General features: G+C 51.1%; 3 protein-coding genes across 3 annotated transcripts in view; 1 reads left to right on the forward strand and 2 right to left on the reverse strand.

The window, feature by feature from the left end:
- LOC139604468 (zinc finger protein 391-like) overlaps positions 1-20,934 on the reverse strand; it is a 200,497-nt gene that overhangs the window by 9,007 nt on the left and 170,556 nt on the right. The gene's annotated exons all lie outside the window — the stretch shown is intronic.
- On the forward strand, positions 582-8,167 carry LOC139604429 (olfactory receptor 14J1-like). The gene is made up of 4 exons (XM_071455579.1): positions 582-644; positions 3,939-4,009; positions 7,345-7,861; positions 8,126-8,167. The coding sequence occupies exons 1-4, from the start codon at positions 582-584 to the stop codon at positions 8,165-8,167; spliced, it is 693 nt and encodes a 230-aa protein (XP_071311680.1).
- On the reverse strand, positions 17,097-20,081 carry LOC139604445 (axoneme-associated protein mst101(1)-like). Its single transcript, XM_071455600.1, has 3 exons — positions 20,070-20,081; positions 19,719-19,945; positions 17,097-17,862 (listed from the first exon to the last, which is right to left on the reverse strand). Exons 1-3 carry the CDS (start codon positions 20,079-20,081, stop codon positions 17,097-17,099), a joined length of 1,005 nt encoding a protein of 334 aa, XP_071311701.1.

The following is a 20,934-nucleotide window of genomic DNA, read 5'->3' on the forward strand; positions in this document are numbered from 1 at the left end:
GTTAAATGCAGTGTTTCTCTGGGGGTCAGGACCCCTCAGAGCAGACAGAGAAATATTCCCGGTTCCCTGGATTCCCACACATTTAACCTAAAATCCTTTAACACTTAACATGTGAATTTACCCAAAAACGTTCCAGGTAAGTAGGATTAGAAGGAGAAGAAACAGAAAACAACGGAAAGACAAAAGATCCCGAGAAAGACATGCACACGGGTACCAACTGCTGGGGTTCCAGCATCACCAACAGAGGAACCCCAGGAGAAGGCAGTATCCAGACCCTGGGCTGGCCTCGTGCTCCGGCTTTTAACCCCCTGGGCCTTCATGGGCCCGCCCCTGGGGTGGGACTGCCAGTTCTTTGTCCAATCAGAGCCAGGGTAGCACCAGCTGCTGCTGTGTGATTGATTGATTGATTGATTGATTGACAGCTGGGCCAATCAGAGCTGGGTTAACATCACCCCCTGCTGTGTGATTGGCAGCTCTGGCAGGCCAGGGCTGGGGGTGGGGCTCTGTCCCACCACAAACCAAGGCCTGACCCAGCCCTGGCCCCACACGGGCATTCCGAGCATCCCAAGGTGTCTCGGGACATGGATCTCATCCAGCCTCTGACAGCCACCACGGTGACACTACGGAACCTCATGGAGCCATGGGTCAGTTGTGACAATGGAGATCCAAGGAAACGATGGTGAGACTGTGGAATCCAGGAATCGTGGAATCAAGGAGACCATTGTGCAAATCATGGGCCCTATGGAAGCAAGGATCAGTGGTCAAACTGTGGTTTGATTGGGATTGATTTAAAATAGAAAGAAGGAGCCATTGTTTCACAGCGGGGCTGCGTGGGGCCAATGGACCCTTGTGACTCTGTTGGGTCTCATGAAACCAAGAAGCCATTGTGACATTGCCAGACCTCATGGAATCAAGGAGACCATTGTGACAGTGTGGGCACCCATGAAGTCAATGGAACATGGAACAGGTCTGCCTGGTTTGGCCTCCTGGGGGCTGTCTGACAAGTCCCACTGAATTTGGAATGTCAAGGGCCACTTCCCATCTGACCGTGAAGCACTGGGGCTCTGTGCTTTTATTCCTATGGGAAAGAACTGTCTTTCTTGTCTAGGCACCCATGGCCAAAATTGGGATTCTGCATCTAAAATTCTCTATATCCAAGGGTTACTCCCAGACAAAATCTGCCCTTACAGTCAAGTCTGGCCAGCCTTGGCCTCTGGTGACTGCCTCTCATCTGCCCCTGCAACACTGGGGCTCACTTGTTTCCTTCCTATGGAGACCATTGTGACACTGTGGGGCATTGTGGAACCAGTGGGCCATGGTGACACTGCAGGCCCCTGTGGAACCTGTTACACTGTAGGAACTTGTGGAACCAAGGGGAACATTGTGACCCTGCAGGGTACCATGGATCCAAGGGGACACTGTGATACTGTGGGGCCTCGTGGAACCAAGAACATCTTTCGGTTCTCGTGGAACCAAGAATTTGTGGCTCTGTGTGGCCACATGGTCCCAAGGGGCCAGTGTGAAGCAGCAGGGCTTTGTGGAACCAGAGGCCATTGCTGCATTTCAGGGCCTTGTGGAGCCAAAGGGCCGTTGTGATCCTGCAGGACACCGTGGATCCATGGAGAGCATTGTGGCATTGCAAGGCCCCATGGAATAATGGAGACCCTTGTGACCTGCAGGGCCCCATGGAAGGAAGGGGCCATTGTGACACTATGGGAACTTGTGGAACCAAGGGAATCATTGTTGCACTACTGGGCCCCAATGGAACCAAGGGGCCATTGGACACAGCCAGGCTTCATGGAACCAATAGACCATCAGGACACTGTGGGGCCTTGTGGAACCATGGAGACCATTAAGATCCTTAAGAACTTGTGTAACCAAGGGGCCATTATGACACCTGAGGGCATCATGGAAGCCAGAGAATCATTGTGGCACTGCAAGGCCTCATGGAAGCAAGGAGCCATTGTGACACTGCAGGGCCCCTGTGGAACCAGGGGAACATGAAATAGGTGTGGCTGCCTTGGCCTCCCAGGGATCACTGGACAGGTCTGGCTGACCTTGGAATGTGGAAGGCCACTCCCATCTGCCCCTGAAACACTGGGGCTCTGGGCTCTTCTTTTAATGGAAAAGAACTGTTCATTTTTTCCAGGCATCCATGGCCAAAATTAGGATTCCACTTCCAAATTTTTGTTTATTCAAGGATTGCTCCCAGACAAAAGTTGCCAGGACAGACAGGTCTGGCTGGTCTTTCACTCCTAAGGGGCAGCATTTTCCTATTTTCCAAACACTGGAAAGGGCTCTGTGCTTTTCTTTTTATGCAAAAAAAAAAAAATCCCTCTTTTCCAGGCACAAATGTTTTAAATTAGGACTCTGCATTCATAATGTGAAATATGCAAAGGTTGTTTCAAGCATGCCTGCCAGGACAGACAGGACCCTGCCTTAGCCTCTGCTGGTTGCTGTTCATCAGCTCCTGAAACACAGGGGCTCTGTGGTTTCCTTCCTATGGAGACCAATGTGACACTTGGGAGCCTTGTGAGATGAAGGAGCCATCGTGACACTGCAGAGCACCATGGATCCAAGGGATCATTGTGACATTGTGGGGCCTCGTGGAACCAAGGACATCATTGTGGCTCTGCTGGGCCACATGGTCCCAAGGGACCAGAGCAAAGCAGCAGTGTGGGAGTTAGCCTGGGTGTAACTCAGAGTCAGCCAGATTTTACCCTGGAAGAACTGGGCATGAGTTTCAAGCCCTGGGAATCATTTGTTTAACTTAGGGTGAGTTTGAGAGTTCCCCCATAAGCCTTTAGTGTTGTTATGCTAACTTGTCCAAGTTCTCCTCCCCTATTGGTTACTTGTTTCCCCTATAGGGTTATTGTTCTAGAGTGTTCTACCCTCAAGGGTATATTTTGTTGCTTCCCCCTTTTCTCGGGTCTTTGGATCCTGCCCCTCATACTGTTCCCATGTTCTTCATGTTTATATTGTTTTTCACCCAGTTCTTAAAGTTCCTTCTAAACAACTCCATCGATCCTGCTCCTTTTCATTTTTGCCACCCTCACCCTGAAGTCAGGGAACCAGAGAGGTTTGTCACAGCCACCCTCATTGTGACATTTGGCACCCAAACAGGGACCATGACACTCAGGGCTCCCTGTGTCAGTCACGTCAGCTGGGGTTAGCTGATGGATAGGCCAGCGCTCCCTGGGATTTTGGATTGTGCCAGGCCCAGTGGATTCATTGTTGCTTCAAGGGACCTTGCACAGGATCGGCAGGGACAACGATGGTTTCACCTGCATAGGATTGCAGGTGGGTTTGGGGAAATGCAAGACATTTATTGCCCGTTTTGCCACTGTGTTTTTACAATATGCACCCACATCCCATAATTGATTTGGGGTCCTCCGGTGGCTCTTCCCCATAAGGCAGAGAAAGAGAAAAATGGGCAGCCAGAGGTCCAAAGTAGAAAGGAGCATATACGGATGCTTCAATTCTCACTGATCATGACAAAATATTCTCAAAGAACGAATTAAAATCAATCATGAGGAGGATCATTAAAAATTTTCCAGACGCCTCTGCTGATGAAATCCATACCACAGAATTTTGGGACTCAGTGGGAGTTAAATTGTATAAGCTTTTGATCAAAAGGGACCCCACTGCACCCCGCATGCTCCCCATCTTCCACACCACCATTCACCAGCAAGCATTTTGTTGAAAACTCAATCCGTTGGTCACTCCTAACTTGGGACCTCCCCTCAAACCTGCCTTTCTCAGACCTTCCACGATGGTCCAAGCTGGCAATGGCCACGCTGTCTTGGAGCATCATGCCCTGGAGACTCAAGATGGAAGGAGCCCAAATGTGACTTGGGAGCCCAACCATCCTCCCTCCATCTTGGCTCCTCCACTTCCTGCTCCCACAGCCTTCTCTTCCGCCCTGAACGAACCTCCAGACTCCACCCCCACAACTGCGGGTCACGCCCCCACTGTCAATCATCCTCTCCACCCTGGGCCATGCCTCCAGGTAAGGAAGGAGACTGGCAAATAGTCTCGAAACTCCTCATTGCCGCTGTATATTAGAAGGGGTCAGAATCCCAGCTATCAGCCATTGCTTTATGGGGAAATCAAGGATCTGTGTAGGGAAGCTAAAGACCATAGGAAGGACTTACCTTGTTTTAATGGCCTAATGAGGGCCATATTTACATGTCTTAACTCCCTATGATTTAAAATATATTATGACCATGTTGTTGTCACCTACAGAATACACCCTGTGAGAAGGGGATGGAAGTGTTTACTAAATCAATTAATAGCAGACTATGCTAATAATGAGGCAAGGGCAGAATTGACAATCAACCATCCAGCTGGAGAAGGACAACACAGCCTACCAGATGATCAAGCAGCAGGTATCCACAGAGAAGTATTGGATGATATCAGAGAGATGGCTTTAAAAGCTTTAATCCAGGCGTCAGATGGTAGCACCCCCAATTTGGACTCCCTTGGGTGGCTGCAGCTAAAGCTTTAGGACAATCAGACCATCCTGGGTGCCTGTTGAGTAAGCAAACCAATGCTGCCTCCCTCACATTGAGTGGCTGCTCTCAGACACAGAGACCAGCAGACACGCCACCGTGCAGAACAGCGATAGAGTTTTTACTCTGGGCACATGGGCATGGCTGTGTAGACTCTGAGGGCATGTGCTGCATGAACCTCTCCAGCCACAGCGAGTCAATCCACAAGAGCATTCAGGCACTGAAGGAAGGGTGCAAGAAGCTTCAAGTGGAAAACAAAGACTGGTTCAATAAACTCTTCCAATCCAAGGGACTAAAGGGTTGGATGAGGTCTGGCTAAAAGAGGACATTTAATTCTCTTAGTGGTTGTTGTTGTATTGATAATTGTCCCATGTTTGTTTGCATGCTTTTAGAAAGTCTTACAAAATTCTTTCAATTCCATCTTTGTTGTAAAACAGAAAGGGGGAAGATACCCAACACAGGCTCCTCATGGACTCCTTGAAGGAGAGAATTGGAGGCCAGGATGGCACAAAATCCTCTCAGAGACTCAGTATGGGAAGGAAAATCTTTAAAAGTATCTAAAAGTATTCTAAAATCCATAAAGTACCTTAAAAACCTTGAGTATCTCAAAGCATTAATGAGCCCCACTAAGTGTCAGTACAAAGCTCTCCAGGGGACTCGTTAAAGCAGATAATTGGGGCCATGGTTGCACAAACCTCTCACAGAGTCTGTATCAAAAGGGAAACACCAAGTACCTTCAAATATCTGAAGTACCTTGAAGCATTAATGAGCCCCACTGAGTGTTGTTACTGACAAAGCTTCTCCAGGGACTAATTACAGCAGATAATTGGAGGCCAGGATTGCACAAACCTCTCAGAGACTCCAAGGCAAAAGCCAAACCCAAAGTGCTTTGAAAAAGCTGCAGTCCCTGCAGGGAGCATGAAGGAGCCCCCAGGGCCATTGCTGAGCAAGGCTCCCCAGGGACTCCTTGCAGCAGATCCTTGAGGCCACTGGGATGTGGGCTAGGGGGGGATGCTGAGGGCAGCACAAGGGGCTGACAGTGCCCAGCCTGGCTGGGGCTGGGCCAGGAGGCCCCAGGGCCTCAGCACAAGGTGTCTCCTCCCAGCCCTTGCTGGCACAGACCCTGCTGTGCCCCAGGCCACCAAGACTTGGCTTCTCTTTGTCCCCACCTGTCATCACTGCCTGCAGTTCTCTGCTCTGCCTGGGGCCTGGGGACACTTGCTCAGTCGTGTCCCTCTCTGGGACCCATTAAAAGTGCAAGAAAGTTTGGAGTGTGATTCTGCCTTGGAGTTCTGGAGAGGTTTCTTCAGCTGCCTCTCAGGGACTGATGTCCAGGGCCTGAGCACAAAGCCCCAGAGGCTGATTAAAGCCCTTGTGCTGTGTCTGTGCTGCTGAGCTGAGCCTGGCCCAGAGGCAGCTCCTGGTCACCAAGAAGAGCTTCAAAAGCACATTTCTCTTGATGAGCAGCTCTTGTGCCAGCCCAGCAGGGCTGGGGCACTGCCTGCAGCCAGCCCGGGCACAGCCCAGAGGCACAGAGAGCTTCAATCAGTCAGGGCTGGGAAGGGGCTGAGAAGTGCCTGGGGCACAATCACTGCCAGCCCTTGGCACAGGAACCTCTGGCTGCAGGACAGTGCAGCTGCAGCTCCTGGAGCCATCTCCTGCAGCTGGAACATGCCAATGCCTGCAGAGCCTGTGAGTACATTCTCTGCTTGTCTCTTGTGCAGAGCAGCCAGGGGTGCCCAGGGCTGTCCTGCAGAGCAGGGTCCTGCAGCCCAGGGCGCTGTGCTGGGGCAGGGACTCTGCTGCCTGCCAGGGACAGCTCTCAGCCAGCCCTGGCAGCTGCTCCCAGTGCTGGGGGACAAGATCTGGGTGGCAGGAGACAGCTGGTGAGGCTTGGGAGTGTTCTCCTTGTGTGGGGAGGATGCTGGATTGTTCAGGACTGCTCCCAGCATGGCATTGAACTGCAGAACATTTCCCAGTAGGTTATACAGGGAGCACAGCAAGGGAGAACCTGAATAAAAGGGAAAATCCTGCTTTATTAATCTACTTCTCTAGGTTGCATGGAAAGGAAATTGCCCATAGATATTCATCCCTCATTTCAGGTAGAATTTTTTTTTTTTCCTGAGGTCTTACAAAACCAGGCAGTAAATGAAATCAGCCCTTAGGGGCAGCATCAGTGTCGCTTTTCCAACAGCTCCTCAAGGTTTTTACCATGTTGCCATCAGAGCCTGCAGAGCCAGAGCTGCCCCTGGGCAGTGCCTGAGCTGGGAGGGCTCTGCAGGGCAGAGCTGAGCCCCCAGGGCTGGGCTGGGCTCTGGCAGCACTGGCAGGGCCCAGCCCTGGGCACAGGGAAGCAGCTGCTGGCAGGGACAGCTCCAGGCAGCAGAGCCCTGGGCAGGCAGTGGGGGGAAAGTGCCCCCAGCCTGTGCTGGGATATTTCAAGTCCTCTCCAAACCCAACTATTCCATGATTACTTTTCTTACAGATCCCCATGTGCAGCCCCAGCAAATGTCCAACAGCAGCTGCATCAGGCACTTTCTGCTGCTGGCATTGGCAGACACGCAGCAGCTGCAGCTCCTGCACTTCTGCCTCTTGCTGGGCATCTCCCTGGCTGCCCTCCTGGGCAACGGCCTCATCATCAGCGCCGTAGCCTGCGGCCACCACCTGCACACGCCCATGTTCTTCTTCCTGCTCAACCTGGCCCTCGCTGACCTGGGCTCCATCTGCACCACTGTGCCCAAAGCCATGCACAATTCCCTCTGGGACACCAGCAACATCTCCTACACTGGATGTGCTGCACAACTCTTTTTCTTACTGTTCTTCATTGGAGCAGAGTTTTATCTGCTGACCATCATGTGCTACGACCGCACGTGTCCATCTGCAAACCCCTGCACTATGGAACCCTCCTGGGCAGCAGAGCTTGTGCCCACATGGCAGCAGCTGCCTGGGCCAGTGGCTTTCTCACTGCTCTGCTACTCACAGCCAATACATTTTCCCTGCCCCTGTGCCATGGCAATGCCCTGGGCCAGTTCTTCTGTGAAATCCCACAGATCCTCAAGCTCTCCTGTTCCAAATCCTATCTGAGGGAACTTGGGTTCATTCCAGTTAGTTCCTGCTTATCATTTGGTTGTTTTGTGTTCATTGTTTTCTCCTATGTGCAGATCTTCAGGGCTGTGCTGAGGATCCCCTCTGAGCAGGGACGGCACAAAGCCTTTTCCACCTGCCTGCCTCACCTGGCTGTCATCTCCCTGTTCCTCAGCACAGTCATCTTTGCTCACCTGAAACGCCCCTCCATGTCCTCCCCATCCCTGGATCTGTCCCTGTCAGTTCTGTACTCGGTGGTGCCTCCAGCCCTGAACCCCCTCATCTACAGCCTGAGGAACCAGGAGCTCAAGGCTGCAGTGTGGAGACTGATGACTGGATGCTTTCAGAAACATTAAACTGCTGTCTGAAAATTGCTTGAAATAAAAGTCATCTTTCATACTTCTTCTTGTTGGTTTAATTGTGGGGCTTTTTTCCCTTTTTTTTTAGGTTTTTCATCTTGTTGACACAGATTTTGTCATTGTTTCTTCCATTTCTCATTTTGTTTCTCTCCACCTTCCCTGTGGCCACAGAGTGTGTCAATGAGGGGCAGCACTCTTGGTGAATTTAAATGAGCTAAAGGATCTCCCAGCAGAGTTTTCTGCAGAGATGGTCTTTTGTTGCCTTCTCTGGAGCTGCAGCAGCAATGTCTGTGTGCAGAGCTGGGGCAGATCAGTGCTGGCCCAGCAGCTGTGCCCAGCAGCAGCAGCAGCAGCAGCACTTGGTGTTGCCAGTGCTGCTGCCGTGGCCCTGCCCCGCTGCCCTGGTGGCCCTGGTGTTGCTGCAGGGCCTGAGTGCTCTCGGGGCCGGGCACAGCCCTGGGGGTGGCAGTGCCGGGGCTGCAGCAGGGACAGGCCATGGGCACTGCTGGGGCAGCGCTGACGCCTCAGGCCAGGCCCTAGGGGCTCCAGGCTCCTGGCAGACACTCCCAAACTGCCCTGAGCATTTCCTTTGCTTCACCTTTGCTTTCTTTATTCTTCTGGTACAAATTTCTTCCAATTGCCCAGCCCTGTTCCCTCCCAGGCAAACAGCCCATCCCTGTTTGCCCTTTCTTTCTGGCCCCACTCCCCATTGCAGTTCCTGACTTGGCACCATAAAAACGTCCCCCAGCCTTCTTGGCCACCTGGGCATGCTGCTGCCTCATGTCCAGCCTGCTGTCCATCAGTCCCTGCAGGTCCCTTTCTGCCTGGCTGCTCTCCAGCCACTCTGTCCCCAGCCTGTAGAGCTGCAGGGGTTGTTGTGGCCAAAGTGCAGGACCCGGCACTTGGACTTGTTAAACCTCACCTTGTTGTATTTGGGCCCTGGATCCAGCCTGTCCAGGGCCCTGTGCAGAGCCCTCCTACCCTCCAGCAGATCCACACTACCAGACAACTTGGTGTTATCATGGTTGCCTGATACCCTAAAGTGTCACGATGGTCTCCATGACTCCATGAGGCCTCCCAGTGTCACAATGTCTCTTTGGTTCCATGGGAGCCCTTGGTGTCACAAAGTCCCTTGGCTCTTGGGCCCTTCAGTGTCTCAATGGCCCTTGGTCCCCTAAGGCCCTGCAGTGTCACAGTGGATCCTTGTTTCCATGAGGTCTGGCAGTGCAGCAATGCTCTCCTTGGTTCCACTCTGTCACAATGGCCTCTTGGTGCCAAGGGCCACCATGGGGTCAAACATGTTTCCTTCATTCCAGGAGTCCTTGAGGTCCAGCACTGGGCCCTTGGTTCCATGGGGCCCTGCAGTGTCACAATGGCCCCATTGTGACACCAGGTCCTGCTCTGTCACAATGCTCTGCATGGTTCCACAAGGCCCTGCAGGGTCACAGTGGCCTCTTGGCTCCATGAGGCCTCAGAGTGCCACAATGAATTCCTTGGTGCTGCAGTGTCACAATGGAGCCCTGGTGACACAAGATCCTGCAGTGTCACCAGGGACTCTTGGTTCCATGGGGCACCACGGTGTCACAATTGTTCCCTCAGTTCCCAGAGTCCTTGCAATAGAGCAATGGCCCCTTGATTCCATTGTCCCCAGGCTCTCCCAAGGCTCTCCTTGGTTCTGCAGTGGCACAATGGCCCCTTGGTTCCACAAGTCCCTGCAGGGTGACAGTGGCCTCTGTGGTTCCAGCAGGACCCAGACTGTCACCATGGAATCCTTGCTTCCATTCAGCTCCACAGTGTCACCCTGGCCCCTTGGCTCTGTGCTGCCATGTCATACACAGTGTCACCATGGTCCTCTTATTGCCACCAGGCCCCGCAGTGTCACAATGGCCCCTTGCTTCCCCAGGGCCCTGCAGTGTCACAATCATCAGAGAATCAACCAGGCTGGAGATGAACTTGGAGAGCATCAAGGCCAACCTGGGACCCAACACCACCTTGTCACCCAGATCATGGCACTGATTGCCACATCCAGTCTTTCCTTAAACACCACCACAGCTGGTGACTCACCCACCTCCCTGGGCAGCCCATTCCAATGCCCAATCACCCTTTGTGTGGAAAATATTTCCTAATGTCCAGGCTAAACTTTACCTGGTGCAGCTGAAGGCTGTGTCATCTTGTCCTGTCAGTGTTCCCTGGGAAAAGAGCCTGACCCCCACCTGGCTGCACCCTCCTGTCAGGGAGTTGTAGAGAGTGATGAGGTCTCCCCTGAGCCTCCTCTTCTCCAGGAGAAACAACCCCAGCTCCCTCAGACACTGCTCCTCACAAGACTTTCTTCCAGTCCTCTGACCAGCCTTGTTGCCCATCTCTGGACACGCTCCAGCTCCCCCATGTCCTCCCTAAATTGGGGGCCCAGAGCTGGACACAGCACTCGAGGTGCTGCCCAACCAGTTCCCAGCACAGGGGAAGAATCACTGCCCTGCCTCTGCTGGCCACACCATTCCTGATCCATAGGAGTGCCAGGGGCTGGATGAGGGAAATGCTCGGGAGGGGGTGAGGAAAAATTCTGAATGATTGTCAGCCATGAAGGGTCTTGATTTTCATATCTGTTCAAACTGCTTTAAAAGCTGCTGGGGATCAATATCAATTGGACATTGCTGAGGTCAATCTATAAACAGGAAAATAAAACTTAACAGAACAAAACTGTACTCTTGGCATTGTTTTATACTATTGTATATTCACTTTGAGTACACTTCTGTCATCTGTCTAATTAACCACATTAAGAACTGAAAATTTGAAATATTCCCCAGGGCCTTTTCTTGTTCAGGTATTCTGAACAAATGTTTATGAGCTCTTCTCACTGAATTCCTGAACTGAAGAGCTCAAGAAAGAAGAAGTCTCCAGGGCACTAAAATCCATCAGCAGCCTGCAAGTGATTGAGGATCCATCCCCATCAGAGCAGCAGTGAATAGAAATGGGCACAGCTTTGTGGCTACTGTCCCAGCTTTGGCATGGGCCCTGGGCCTGGAGCAGGAGCAGCTCTTGAGGGCCCCAAGGCTGGGGCTCTGGTGCTGCCCTGGGCAGATGGGATGGCAGCAGGGGCTGCAGAGCTCTCAGCACCTCAGCCCAAGGGGAGCAGGGCAGCCAGGGAGCCTCCTTTGGCCTTGGCCCAGCACCTTCCCCCATGGCTGGGGCTGAGTCCTGTGGCAGCTGCAGCTGCTGCTGTGGCCTTGGCAGGGGCTGAGGCCGTGGGGCCAGTGCCCAGAGCAGCCTGGGCTGAGCAGAGCTGTGGGGCCAGAGCCGGCTGGGCTGGGCTGGGCTCAGAGAGGCCCTTGGTGCTGCCCAGAGCTCAGGGCAGCTGGCAGAGCTTGCAGGGAGCTGGGCTGGGCTCCGAGAGCCTGGCCCAGAAACCATCAGTGTCCATCTCAGCCTGGCTGAGCGTGCAGGGGCAGGACTCAGGCCAGGCCTTGTGGGGCAGGGCCAGCGCCTGTGCAAGGCATTGCAAACAGGCAAGTGGCCCAGAGAGGAGGCTGCTCTGTGCCCTTGGTGGCACGGACAGAGCAGGGAGGGGGCCCAGGACATTTGTCAGCGCCAGCCTCTGTGCCCATGTGTTGTCAGCCGTGGCTGCTGAGCCCAGCTTTGGCCTCGGCTGAGTTTGGCTGTGGCCCAGCTCCATCCTCCTGCAGGGCTCAGGGCCTGTTCCCGGCCATGGCCAGCCCTGGCTGCCTCTCTGCTGGCCCAGAGGCCGGCAGAGCCCGGGGCAGGGCTGTCTGTGCAGCCCCACAGGTGCCAGGGGCTCTGCAGGAGCTGGCAGAGGCTGCCCAGCAGGGAGGCCATGGGGCACAGAGCCCCAAGGCTGCTGTGGGCACCACGGCACAGGGGCCGTTCCCAGCCGCAATGCTCCCGGCCTGGGCTGGGCCTGCACAGGGGCTGGGCCACCATGGCTGGGCCAGCACAGGGCCACAAAGGGGCCACGCAGACGCTGCCGGGGCTGACAGCAAGGCCAGGCACACACAAGCAATTGCTGAGCATGGCCTGCGCTGGCCAGGCCTGACTGTGCCAAAGGCAGAGCTCAGCTGCCCTTGGCGGCTGCAGCAACACTCCAGAGCCCAAAGAGCCTCCATGGCTGGGCTGGTGACCAAGGCTGCAGGAGGGAAATGCAGGGCTGCTGCGGGATGGGGAGGCCATTGAATTCCAGCACACACCTCAGCTCTCTGATGATCCCAGCACCATGCTGGGCCCTGTTTCAGACTGGAGCAGAGCAGATGTTGATGGCACAGGAGCTCTGTGGGGCTGTCAGGGACCTGCAGCTTGCAAGGTGCTCTGCTCTCCCTCAGGTGCTCTCGGAGAGATCCAACCCCAGCTGGGCACCTCAGGGCACAAGTGGCACTGCCTCGATGTCTGCCTGGAAAGGGGCACAGGTGTTAATACCTGTTGGTTTCATAATACACAAGCAAATCTTTATTATCTGGGTCATTAGAGTACTTTCAAGAAATGGCAATATTTTTCCGCCAGTGTCCTGGTTTGAAAAGGATGCGAGTTTTTTGGGATGCTGTTGTCAAACCAATAGGTGCTCAGATTTGAATATTGGCACCTGGTGTGGCCACTGAGGACATGGATAGGCCTCTGAGAACACAGGGGGTTGAAAGCAGGGAACTCCCAGGGGGAGCTCTCTTGGGTTCTGTCTGTGAAAGAGGTCAGAGCTGCCCTGCTCGGCTGCAGGCTGGCAGGGGAGGGGAAGCCATGCGGCCGCGTGAGGTAGGCCGGGCCTTGGACAGAGAGGGGAGGTGAAGGCCCCTGCAGGATGGAAGGGTGGAGGAACATTGGAGAGTCATCGGGCAGCCTGCCCCCCAGAGAGAAAGAGAGAAAGAGAGAGAGAAAGAGAGTGAGCCTGTGCCTGTGCTTGTGCCAGCTTGAAATTCGGTATCACATGCAGGCAGCACGGCCGGCCATAAAGGAGAAGGGGGGTGCAGCGAGAAGGTGCCTGGCAGGGCAGCCGTGGGAGTTCTGGACAGGCAAAGCCTGAGATTTTTAACCCTTTTCTTGGATGATGGAAACCTTACTGATCCTCCTGGAGTTGAATGAGAAGAAAGATAGAGATGAGAGAAGAGGAAATGGGCCACAAGAGGAGTTGCGAAGAATCTTCGTTGAGAGGAGGTGATGGAATGGCCTTTGGCTGGACTTCTCTTGTATAGTCATGAACAGAACCATTTTTTTCCTGTGACACAGAGACTGCATCTAGGGGGAGGCAATGGCTTGGAGCCAAGAGAGTGCAGTGATGTTATGTGAAGGAGTGCGTGAACAGAGACAACGGGTGAGGAGGGTGGTGGTGCCCTCCATCTTCAGGGAAGAAGAAGAAGATCTCTGTTCTTGAGATCCCTGGGCCCCAGGGGCTGAATTTGGGAGGGACAGGTGTCCCGAAAGTGAGAGACTGTGCTTTTTTTGGAACTGGGCAAAGGGCAAAGCATCCTTAAAAGGGGAACCCTAGAAGCAGCTCTGGTCCATGTGCAGTGGTGAGAGCACTGGGCATGAAAGGAAGATGTCACGATGGCAAATGATCTCCAGGCAGTGCCACGTGTGACATGGAAACACAAAAGGTCTCAACTGTGTTTCCAGGGGAAGCCTATGGCACAAGAGGGACTCCTCTCTTCTTGATGAACTGAGAACTGATTATCTAAAGGGTGGTGATGGACTGAGAGTTGGTGATCTGAGGGGTGGTAACTGAATTGAGAGTCCAAGGTTTTGTCTTACTGTGATGTATTGGGAATTTGGTGGGGGGAGGAGGAATGTTTGGAAGGTTTTCATCCTGAGTTCTGTGTGTTTCTTTTATATATTGTAAGTTAATAAAGTTTTTGGGGTTTTTTTCCCCTTTTATTCCTCAGCTGGAGCCTGCTTTGCTCTATTCCTGGTCACATCTCACAGCAGACACCAGGGAGAATGTATTTTCATGGGGGCACTGGCATTGCGCCAGCGTCAAACCGTGACACCTTTGTAGCAGATGATTGGCCCGTCTATAACTCAGAGCTCCTCCGCACCACAGGTAAGAGACCCAACCTGGCAGATACTTGGGACAGGTGGACAAAAATGCTGCCCAATGCTCGAGAGGAACCCCAAGAATTGGACCTGTTGGGGTCCTCCAAGGCCACATACTGTGTCAAATTTTACTTTAGATGCCTGAAAAACAATTGGCCAGAAACTGACCGGACCAAAAACACATACCAAAAAGACAAATCAGCAATTAACAAAGCCTGTAACTATCCCTATGGATAACTATCAACTCTATTGAAAAGCGGTAAATGCAATGCCTTATTGCCTATCAAATTTTAACATGTTCTGATTTCTTTAACAAGAATGCTAACAAATGTGCCATATAAAATGATGCCAGATACAGTCAGCTGTTGGGTTGTTCAGCAATATGCTAAATTGCACGTTATTATATTTATTTTTCAGTAACCTGGCACTTCAAAAAGTCTTACTGAATTTCTGTTTCCATGGAATTTGCAGTTACCGTGGGTTTTTCTCATAACTGATTTACTTATAATTCTAACATGCTTGTTACAACTTGATTCCCTCCAGTGCACCATCATGCTGTTATTTCATTTATGGTTTATTCACCTTTAAGTAGTTTTTTTGTGTTAATAACCTTGGACAAAATTATATCATGCCATTCTCTGTAACTTTTAAGGATGTTCATTTTAATTCTGTTAAATTAAAGCCCAATATTGTAATGCTCAGTTACATTCTGTTAAATGAAATAAGGCAAAGGGTTTTTTTGTTAAATTTGGTAGATTTAATTTCTGTTAAGTTTCACTATTACTAAATTTGAACAATGTTCTATTCCAGTTTTTATGGGTCCAGTTATGTTTGGTATTAATAGTAATTAACTTTGAGTTCTCTTGAGTGTGCTTTTTGTTCTACTAAGGTGATAATGAATTTAATTTGAAATCCTTTTAGGGCTGAGTTTAAGTTCCTCTTGCTAAGCTCTAGCGCTGTCCAAATAAATTTCTGTCAGGTTTGAGTGTTATTTAATCTGAGGTATCATAAATTTTACTAGTGAGCTGTTCAGTGTTTTCCTTTGATGCATTTATTCTGTCATAAATACATCAATCTTTGTATTACTGTTTTTATAGCCAGCTTTTCATATGCTTTACCATCTTTTGGTGTAATTATCTACAAGACACGTGTCATTTCAGGATCCTCCTTTTGTTCTCTAGCTGCTTCTGTATCTCTCAGACCAGACTACCCCTCTGGCTGGGCTCCGCACTCTGGCTCTATGGTTTGACCCAGTGCTGCCTCATCATTTTTAAGTATTTTTCAGAGTTCCAAGAAATGATATCTCAGCTTTGTGGGAAGCCTCCTCTAAACTGATGGCATTGTGACATCTACTCTAATCAGATGCAGCCCCAATTATTATTACAGAACCACTCCAACATTCTGCTGGGTTTAAAGCATCTCTGTGCTGAGGGAATTTTGGAGGAGACAGCTCTTGCATGGTTCATTAGTCTGTCACCCCTAGACCTTTACTCCTAAGTGCTATTCTCAAGAGCCTTGTTTTAAATGACGTTTAGGGAATTCTCTCCCATTTGGGCTTGGGTGGTGGCCAGGCCTTTGCTCTTCCTGGATGGGAACTGCCAACAGACCCAGATGTTTTCTGCATCAAAACTAGATTTGAGTTGTTTTGACTTGGCAATTTGACTCTCTAGATATGACAGTTGAACTCTTTTTAAAGGCAGCTTGGGAATTATTATCTGGAAATAATTCTCCAAGTCCCCCCTGAATCGAGGTTTGTCAGCTGTTTGCAGACTCTGGGATGATGGTACATTATTGCAGAGATTGCTATTTACCTAATTCCACCTGTGTTGTTAGCTTTGTCTGCTATTTGAAATATTCCTGATTGTTGTATCCATATTATTCCTAATTGCTCTAAGTTTCTTGTCCACTGCATGTATTATTTTGCTATGATGTTTCTTCATACTCATAACAAAATACATGCATCTCATTCTTAAAAAACAATAAAGAAAGGGAATGAATGCCGTAAGAACGTTCAAATACTGCAATATGTACATGAGAAATTTGGACGACTAATCATTTTGAATAATGCAATATGTACATGAGAAATTTGGAAAAAAGATCATCACATCTAAATCCCAATTGAGTGTTTCACCACAGTGAAGCCTGATTGATTCATTAACTTCAGGAGAAGATGTGCCTGTGTTTCATCAGCAGCAGTTCAAAGCAGTCACCTGTTCATTCCATCAGATACTGATCAGCTCTGAAAAAATGAGGCCCAGTGCAAAGAGAAATAACCTCATCACCTTGCAGCCTTTGCTTAAAAGGTTTCCTTGCAGCCTTTGTGGCCAGGGCAGGAACAGGAGGAGGACTGCCCAGACATGGCTGTGTCTGGAAACTGACAGAGGCAATTTGCCAACAAAAGCCTCCTGGCATCCTCACGGTACAGAGCTCCTACGAACCTTCTCCAGTTATTCCCTGTTCCAGCACCCAGGAGGACATTCAGTGATGTCAAAGATCAACATTTCCAGCTCATAGACTTTCTCATAATTCTCAACTCATTGGAAACAATGGTCATTTCTTTCCATTTCCCTAAGAGACATTGGACATTATTCTTTTGTCTTCTCATGCTGCAAAACCCTGTGACAATGACTTGATAGAATTTGGTAAGTTTTGTTGATTGTAATTGGTCTTTTATCTTATCCCATATCTAACAGATAACCAGTGATAACCTTGATGAGATAATACCCTCACAAGAGTGAGCTGTTTCAACATCAGAACATAGGAGCCTTTTTTAAATGAACGAAAAGGGGGAGATGTCATAGACAGGTAGAATAATGATAAAAGAAAGGCCCTATGAAATCAGGCCTTGTTCTGCCATGTTAATAGCTGGCCTGCCATCACTTCTGAGTGCAGCTAAGCAGTTACAAGTTCCCATGTGAAGCTATTGTGAGAATGAGACTTTGTGAGCAATCTGTTCTGAGGGTGAAAAACAAATGCACCTGCAACAACAAGGGATTTGTCCCATGAGAATCAGTGAAGAGAACAGGTAAACAATACAATAGAGAGATCTGATGCACAAGTAAAATCTATTTTATTAACCAATAATAGAATAACTGATAAGAAATCTCTGAACTAACTAAAGTTGCACACAAGGTCCTTCAAACTGTGTAAAATGAGTTGCATGAATAAAGAAGAAAGAGTTCTCCAGCTCAGCTGGGTCCTCTGGGATTTCAGTTCCCCCCTTCTTTGAGGCTTTGGGTTCCTCCTTCTTTGGGGCTTTGGGTTCCCTCTTCTTCGGGGCTTTGGGTTCCTTCTTCTCTGAGGTTTTGGCTGCCTTCTTCTGTGGGATTTTGCTTTCCTTCCTCTCTGGGGCTTTGGTGTCCTTCCTCTCTGATGCTTTGCTTTCCTTCTTCTCTGAGGTTTTGGTTTCCTTCCTCTCTGATGCATTGGTTTCCTTCCTTTCTGATACTTTGCCTTTCTTCCTTTCTGATGCTTTGCTTTCCTTCTTCTCTGAGATTTTGGTTTCCTTCTCTGAGATTTTGGTTTCCTTCCTCTCTGATGCTTTGGTTTCCTTCTTCTCTGGGGCCTTGGTTTCTTTCTTCTCTGGGATTTTGTTTTCCTTCTTCTCTGGGGCCTTGGTTTCTTTCTTCTCTGGGATTTTGATTTCCTTCTTTGGGATTTTGGTTTTCTTCCTCTCTGGGGATTTGGTTTCCTTTTTTGGGATTTTGGTTTCCTTCTTCTCTGGGGTCTTGGCTTTCCCCTTCTCTGGTTTCGGAGGTTTCTTTCCCACAGAGACACCCTTCTTTTCCTTCTTCTGCCTCTCCTCATCCTTCCGCCTCTCTTCCTCCTCTAAGGCTTTTGCCTCCTCCTCAAGCTTTTTAGCTGACTGTTTCAGCTCCCTTCTGCAGACAAAATAGAAAACATGGCTGAGAGTCCCTACCAGAAACTTGGGCTCCCTAGTCCTGGCTGGCCCTGCACTTCATTCCTTGACTCTGAGGCCATTTCCATGAATTCTCCTCAACCCACAGAGGCTGGGAACATCCCAAGTGAGGCCATTGGTGGAAGGGGACCTCCAGGCCCAGCCAAACCTCAGCTTTGCCATCATAAGGTCTTGACTGTGCAAGCTCCCTCTGAAGGCACAGCCAGACCCCTCCAGCCCCTGCCCAAGGCTGATCCAGCAGCTCTCTGTGCTGCTGCCTGAAAACGCCCTTTGTCTCTTGGCTTCCCAGTTTAGAGCAGAGCACAGATTGCTGACATCTGCTCATCTCTCCTACAATTCTTACTCAGCTCATTCAGCCCCCTTCCTCCTGGGCATAGCTGAAGCATGATTTTAAAGAGTTCAGATTTCAGCTGAGGCTTAGAAGCAATTCCCATTGATCAGGATGTAAGTTAGATAGGCAGACCATAGGTTAATGATTATGAGATGCTTAAGCCGGAGCTGATTGTTCTATTGTTTACCATGAGGAGCTTCTTTCTAGAAGGAAGTGGAGGAAGTGAACTGTTATAAGAACATCTTGAAACCAGGAGAACAATGCTTAGGACCTGGGATTGATGTCAATCAGTCACTAAGCAGGGGACCTTGGATCGTGCCAGAGGGTCACAGAGACCTGATGAAGACATTCCTGACTTCATCCCTTAAGACCACAGACCCAATTCGAGACCCAATTCGAGACCCAATTCAAGGGAGGAATTGCACAGGTGTGAAGGACCAATGAGCTCATTTGAATACAGAGCGGGGATGGGAGGTGCTGGGCTTGTGCAGATGTATTGTATGTAAGATCTTGGGCAATAAAGAGAGGGCAAAGAACCTTGGACAGCGCGGTCGCGCCTTTTAGGGACGGCTCTGGTGCCTGCCAGTGTTAATAAACACACCACTGCCTAACTTTAATTAGTTAGAGAGTCTCTGTCCGTGACCTTCGGTTTTAATGACTCCTAGCCTGCTCCTTCATGAGAACAATGCTATCAGTCAGAAAGCAAAGGCTGCAGGAACTCCTCTCCTGCAAGGCAGGCTCTTGTCAGCCAGATTTCCTGCTGGAGCCCAGCTGTGACCAAGCAAACCAGTGCTGGCTGCCGTGGAAACCACTGGAAGCAGCCTCGTCCCTCTCCTCCCCATGAAACCAACTTCAGGCTGGCCTGAAGAAGTCCTGATGCACAGGCTGGCTTGAAGCAGCCTCCACTCCCAGCTCCACCCTGGGCCTGTGTGTCCTGAGCTGGGCTGCCTTGCTGGAGCTGAGCTTCTCCTGTGCTTGCCCACGGCTGCAGATGCAGGGGAGCCTAAAGGACATGAGCTTTTCTGGCTGCTGTCCCACCATAAGGAGAACCCTGGCAGATCAGCATTGCCAGGGCTTCATCTGGGGCAGGAGCAGGACCCAAAGCAAGGTTTGCTCTGTGCCCCACGCCTGCCCATACCACAATGCCACTGTTTTGGTGAAGAAGGGAGATGATGAAGAAGATGCCACTCAACACCATGCACTTCAAGCCACCTCTAGAGGCAGTGCCAAGGCAAGCCCAGAGCCCAGCTTCCTGCAGGCAGCAGCTAAGCCAGGAGGGCTCAGCACTCAAATAGAGAAGAAGATGTTGTGTCTCAACAGGAGAAGGTCCTTCCTCTCTTGGCAGCCAGGGAGCTCAGAGTGGCCCTCCCTGTGCTGCTTCTGGCCCTTGCTATGCAGCACCTCTGAGCTCAGAGTCCTTGGAGCAGGGAAGCCCTGCAGGGACAATAACCCATGGCAGAGCAGGAGCCCATGGAAGGCTGACTCACCTCTCCCTCAGAGGGGCCTGAGAGCCACAGTTGATCTCCCGGGGGCTCAGGGAGGAGCTGACACGTGAGGCCTCCCCGGGCACCAGCCCCTCGTAGCTGGGGCCTCCCTCCACGTGGCACAGCTCCGGGACACTGCAGGTGCTGCTGAGGTGGCCAGAGAAGGTGGAGGAGACCTGCTGGCTCTCTCCTGGCTGCAGCACACCTGGCACTGGCAGGATACTGAAAGCCTGGGTGGAAGACAGGAGAGATTGAGGTGATGAGATGGAAATGGATGCAGAAGAGCATCTTGGAGCAAAGTGCAGCTGTAGCCAGAGGGGCCTATTCCCCAAACACTGCCAGAATCACCCTCACCTCATCCTGCATCCATGCCACTGACCAGTGCAGGGACCATGGGGAAAATCTTCTCCCATCCTCACGGGTCAATGCATTAATTAGTACATTATATGAAAGTGACCTGGGATGTCTCCTGGCAGTAGAAATTCTCTCTGATGCACAACTTGCCTTTAAAAAGTTTCAAAACTTCCTGCTTTTAGAAAAGGAGGAGACTCAGAGTGAGAGCTCTTGGAGCTGAGGGAAGGAGCCCAGCCCAGCTCATCTGACTCCTGAGGCTCTTCCCCTCTCTCTCTGATTTAAATGCTGCTTTCTCATGGTGCTACAGCAAAAGCGCCTGCAAAAACTTCCTGTGGAGCACCTGAGGAGTTCCAGGGGGAGCAGTGCCCTCCATAGGTACTGCAAAGTGTCCTTGGGCAGCCCTGCAACGTGTCCTGCACGGCCTCTCCAACAAGCAGCTGCTCCAGCAGCCCTTTGTGATGGGCCTGCAGGGATGGGAGGCCCCTCTGTGGCCAATGCTGAGGGCCCCCAGCGGCACTGGCAGCTCCAGCCCTGCTGGCCACACTGACAATGGGCAGTGAGACAGATTCCCTCCTGCCTTCTCCGCTCCCAGGGGAGCGTGCACCACGTCCAGGGAGCACCTGAATCCCTCCAAGCCTCGTGGCAGGTGAGGGTTTGCAGGAGTTGGTGCTGGCACCTGGAAAACATGCCATTTTCTGTGCTGGGAGGAAGAGACAGCCACTTTGCAAAGTCTCCCTTTGTGAGACAGCTTCAGGGCCAGCAGTGCAGCAGCAGCTCTGGGTGAAAGCAGAGCCCTGCAAACAGGGAGTCTGGCTGCCTTGGGAAGAGGCTCCATGGAGATCAGGATCATCCCAGCTTGCTCTGG

The sequence above is a fragment of the Agelaius tricolor genome, unplaced genomic scaffold (genome assembly GCF_023055355.1).
Source record: "Agelaius tricolor isolate 1412-34295 unplaced genomic scaffold, bAgeTri1.0.p SCAF_51, whole genome shotgun sequence".
In the NCBI taxonomy this organism is placed as follows: Eukaryota; Metazoa; Chordata; class Aves; order Passeriformes; family Icteridae; genus Agelaius; species Agelaius tricolor.

Excerpts from the sequence above, each read along its gene's own strand:
- LOC139604429 (XM_071455579.1), top strand. The coding sequence starts at position 582 with ATGGATCTCATCCAGCCTCTGACAGCCACCACGGTGACACTACGGAAC. Across the intron at positions 645-3,938 it reads GGAACCTCATGGAGCCATGG|ACTCCACCCCCACAACTGCG; the intron begins GTCAGTTGTGAC and ends ACGAACCTCCAG. Across the intron at positions 7,862-8,125 it reads TGTACTCGGTGGTGCCTCCA|AGTGTGTCAATGAGGGGCAG; the intron begins GCCCTGAACCCC and ends CTGTGGCCACAG.
- LOC139604445 (XM_071455600.1), bottom strand. Across the intron at positions 17,863-19,718 it reads CAGGCCCCTCTGAGGGAGAG|AAGGGAGCTGAAACAGTCAG; the intron begins GTGAGTCAGCCT and ends TTTTGTCTGCAG.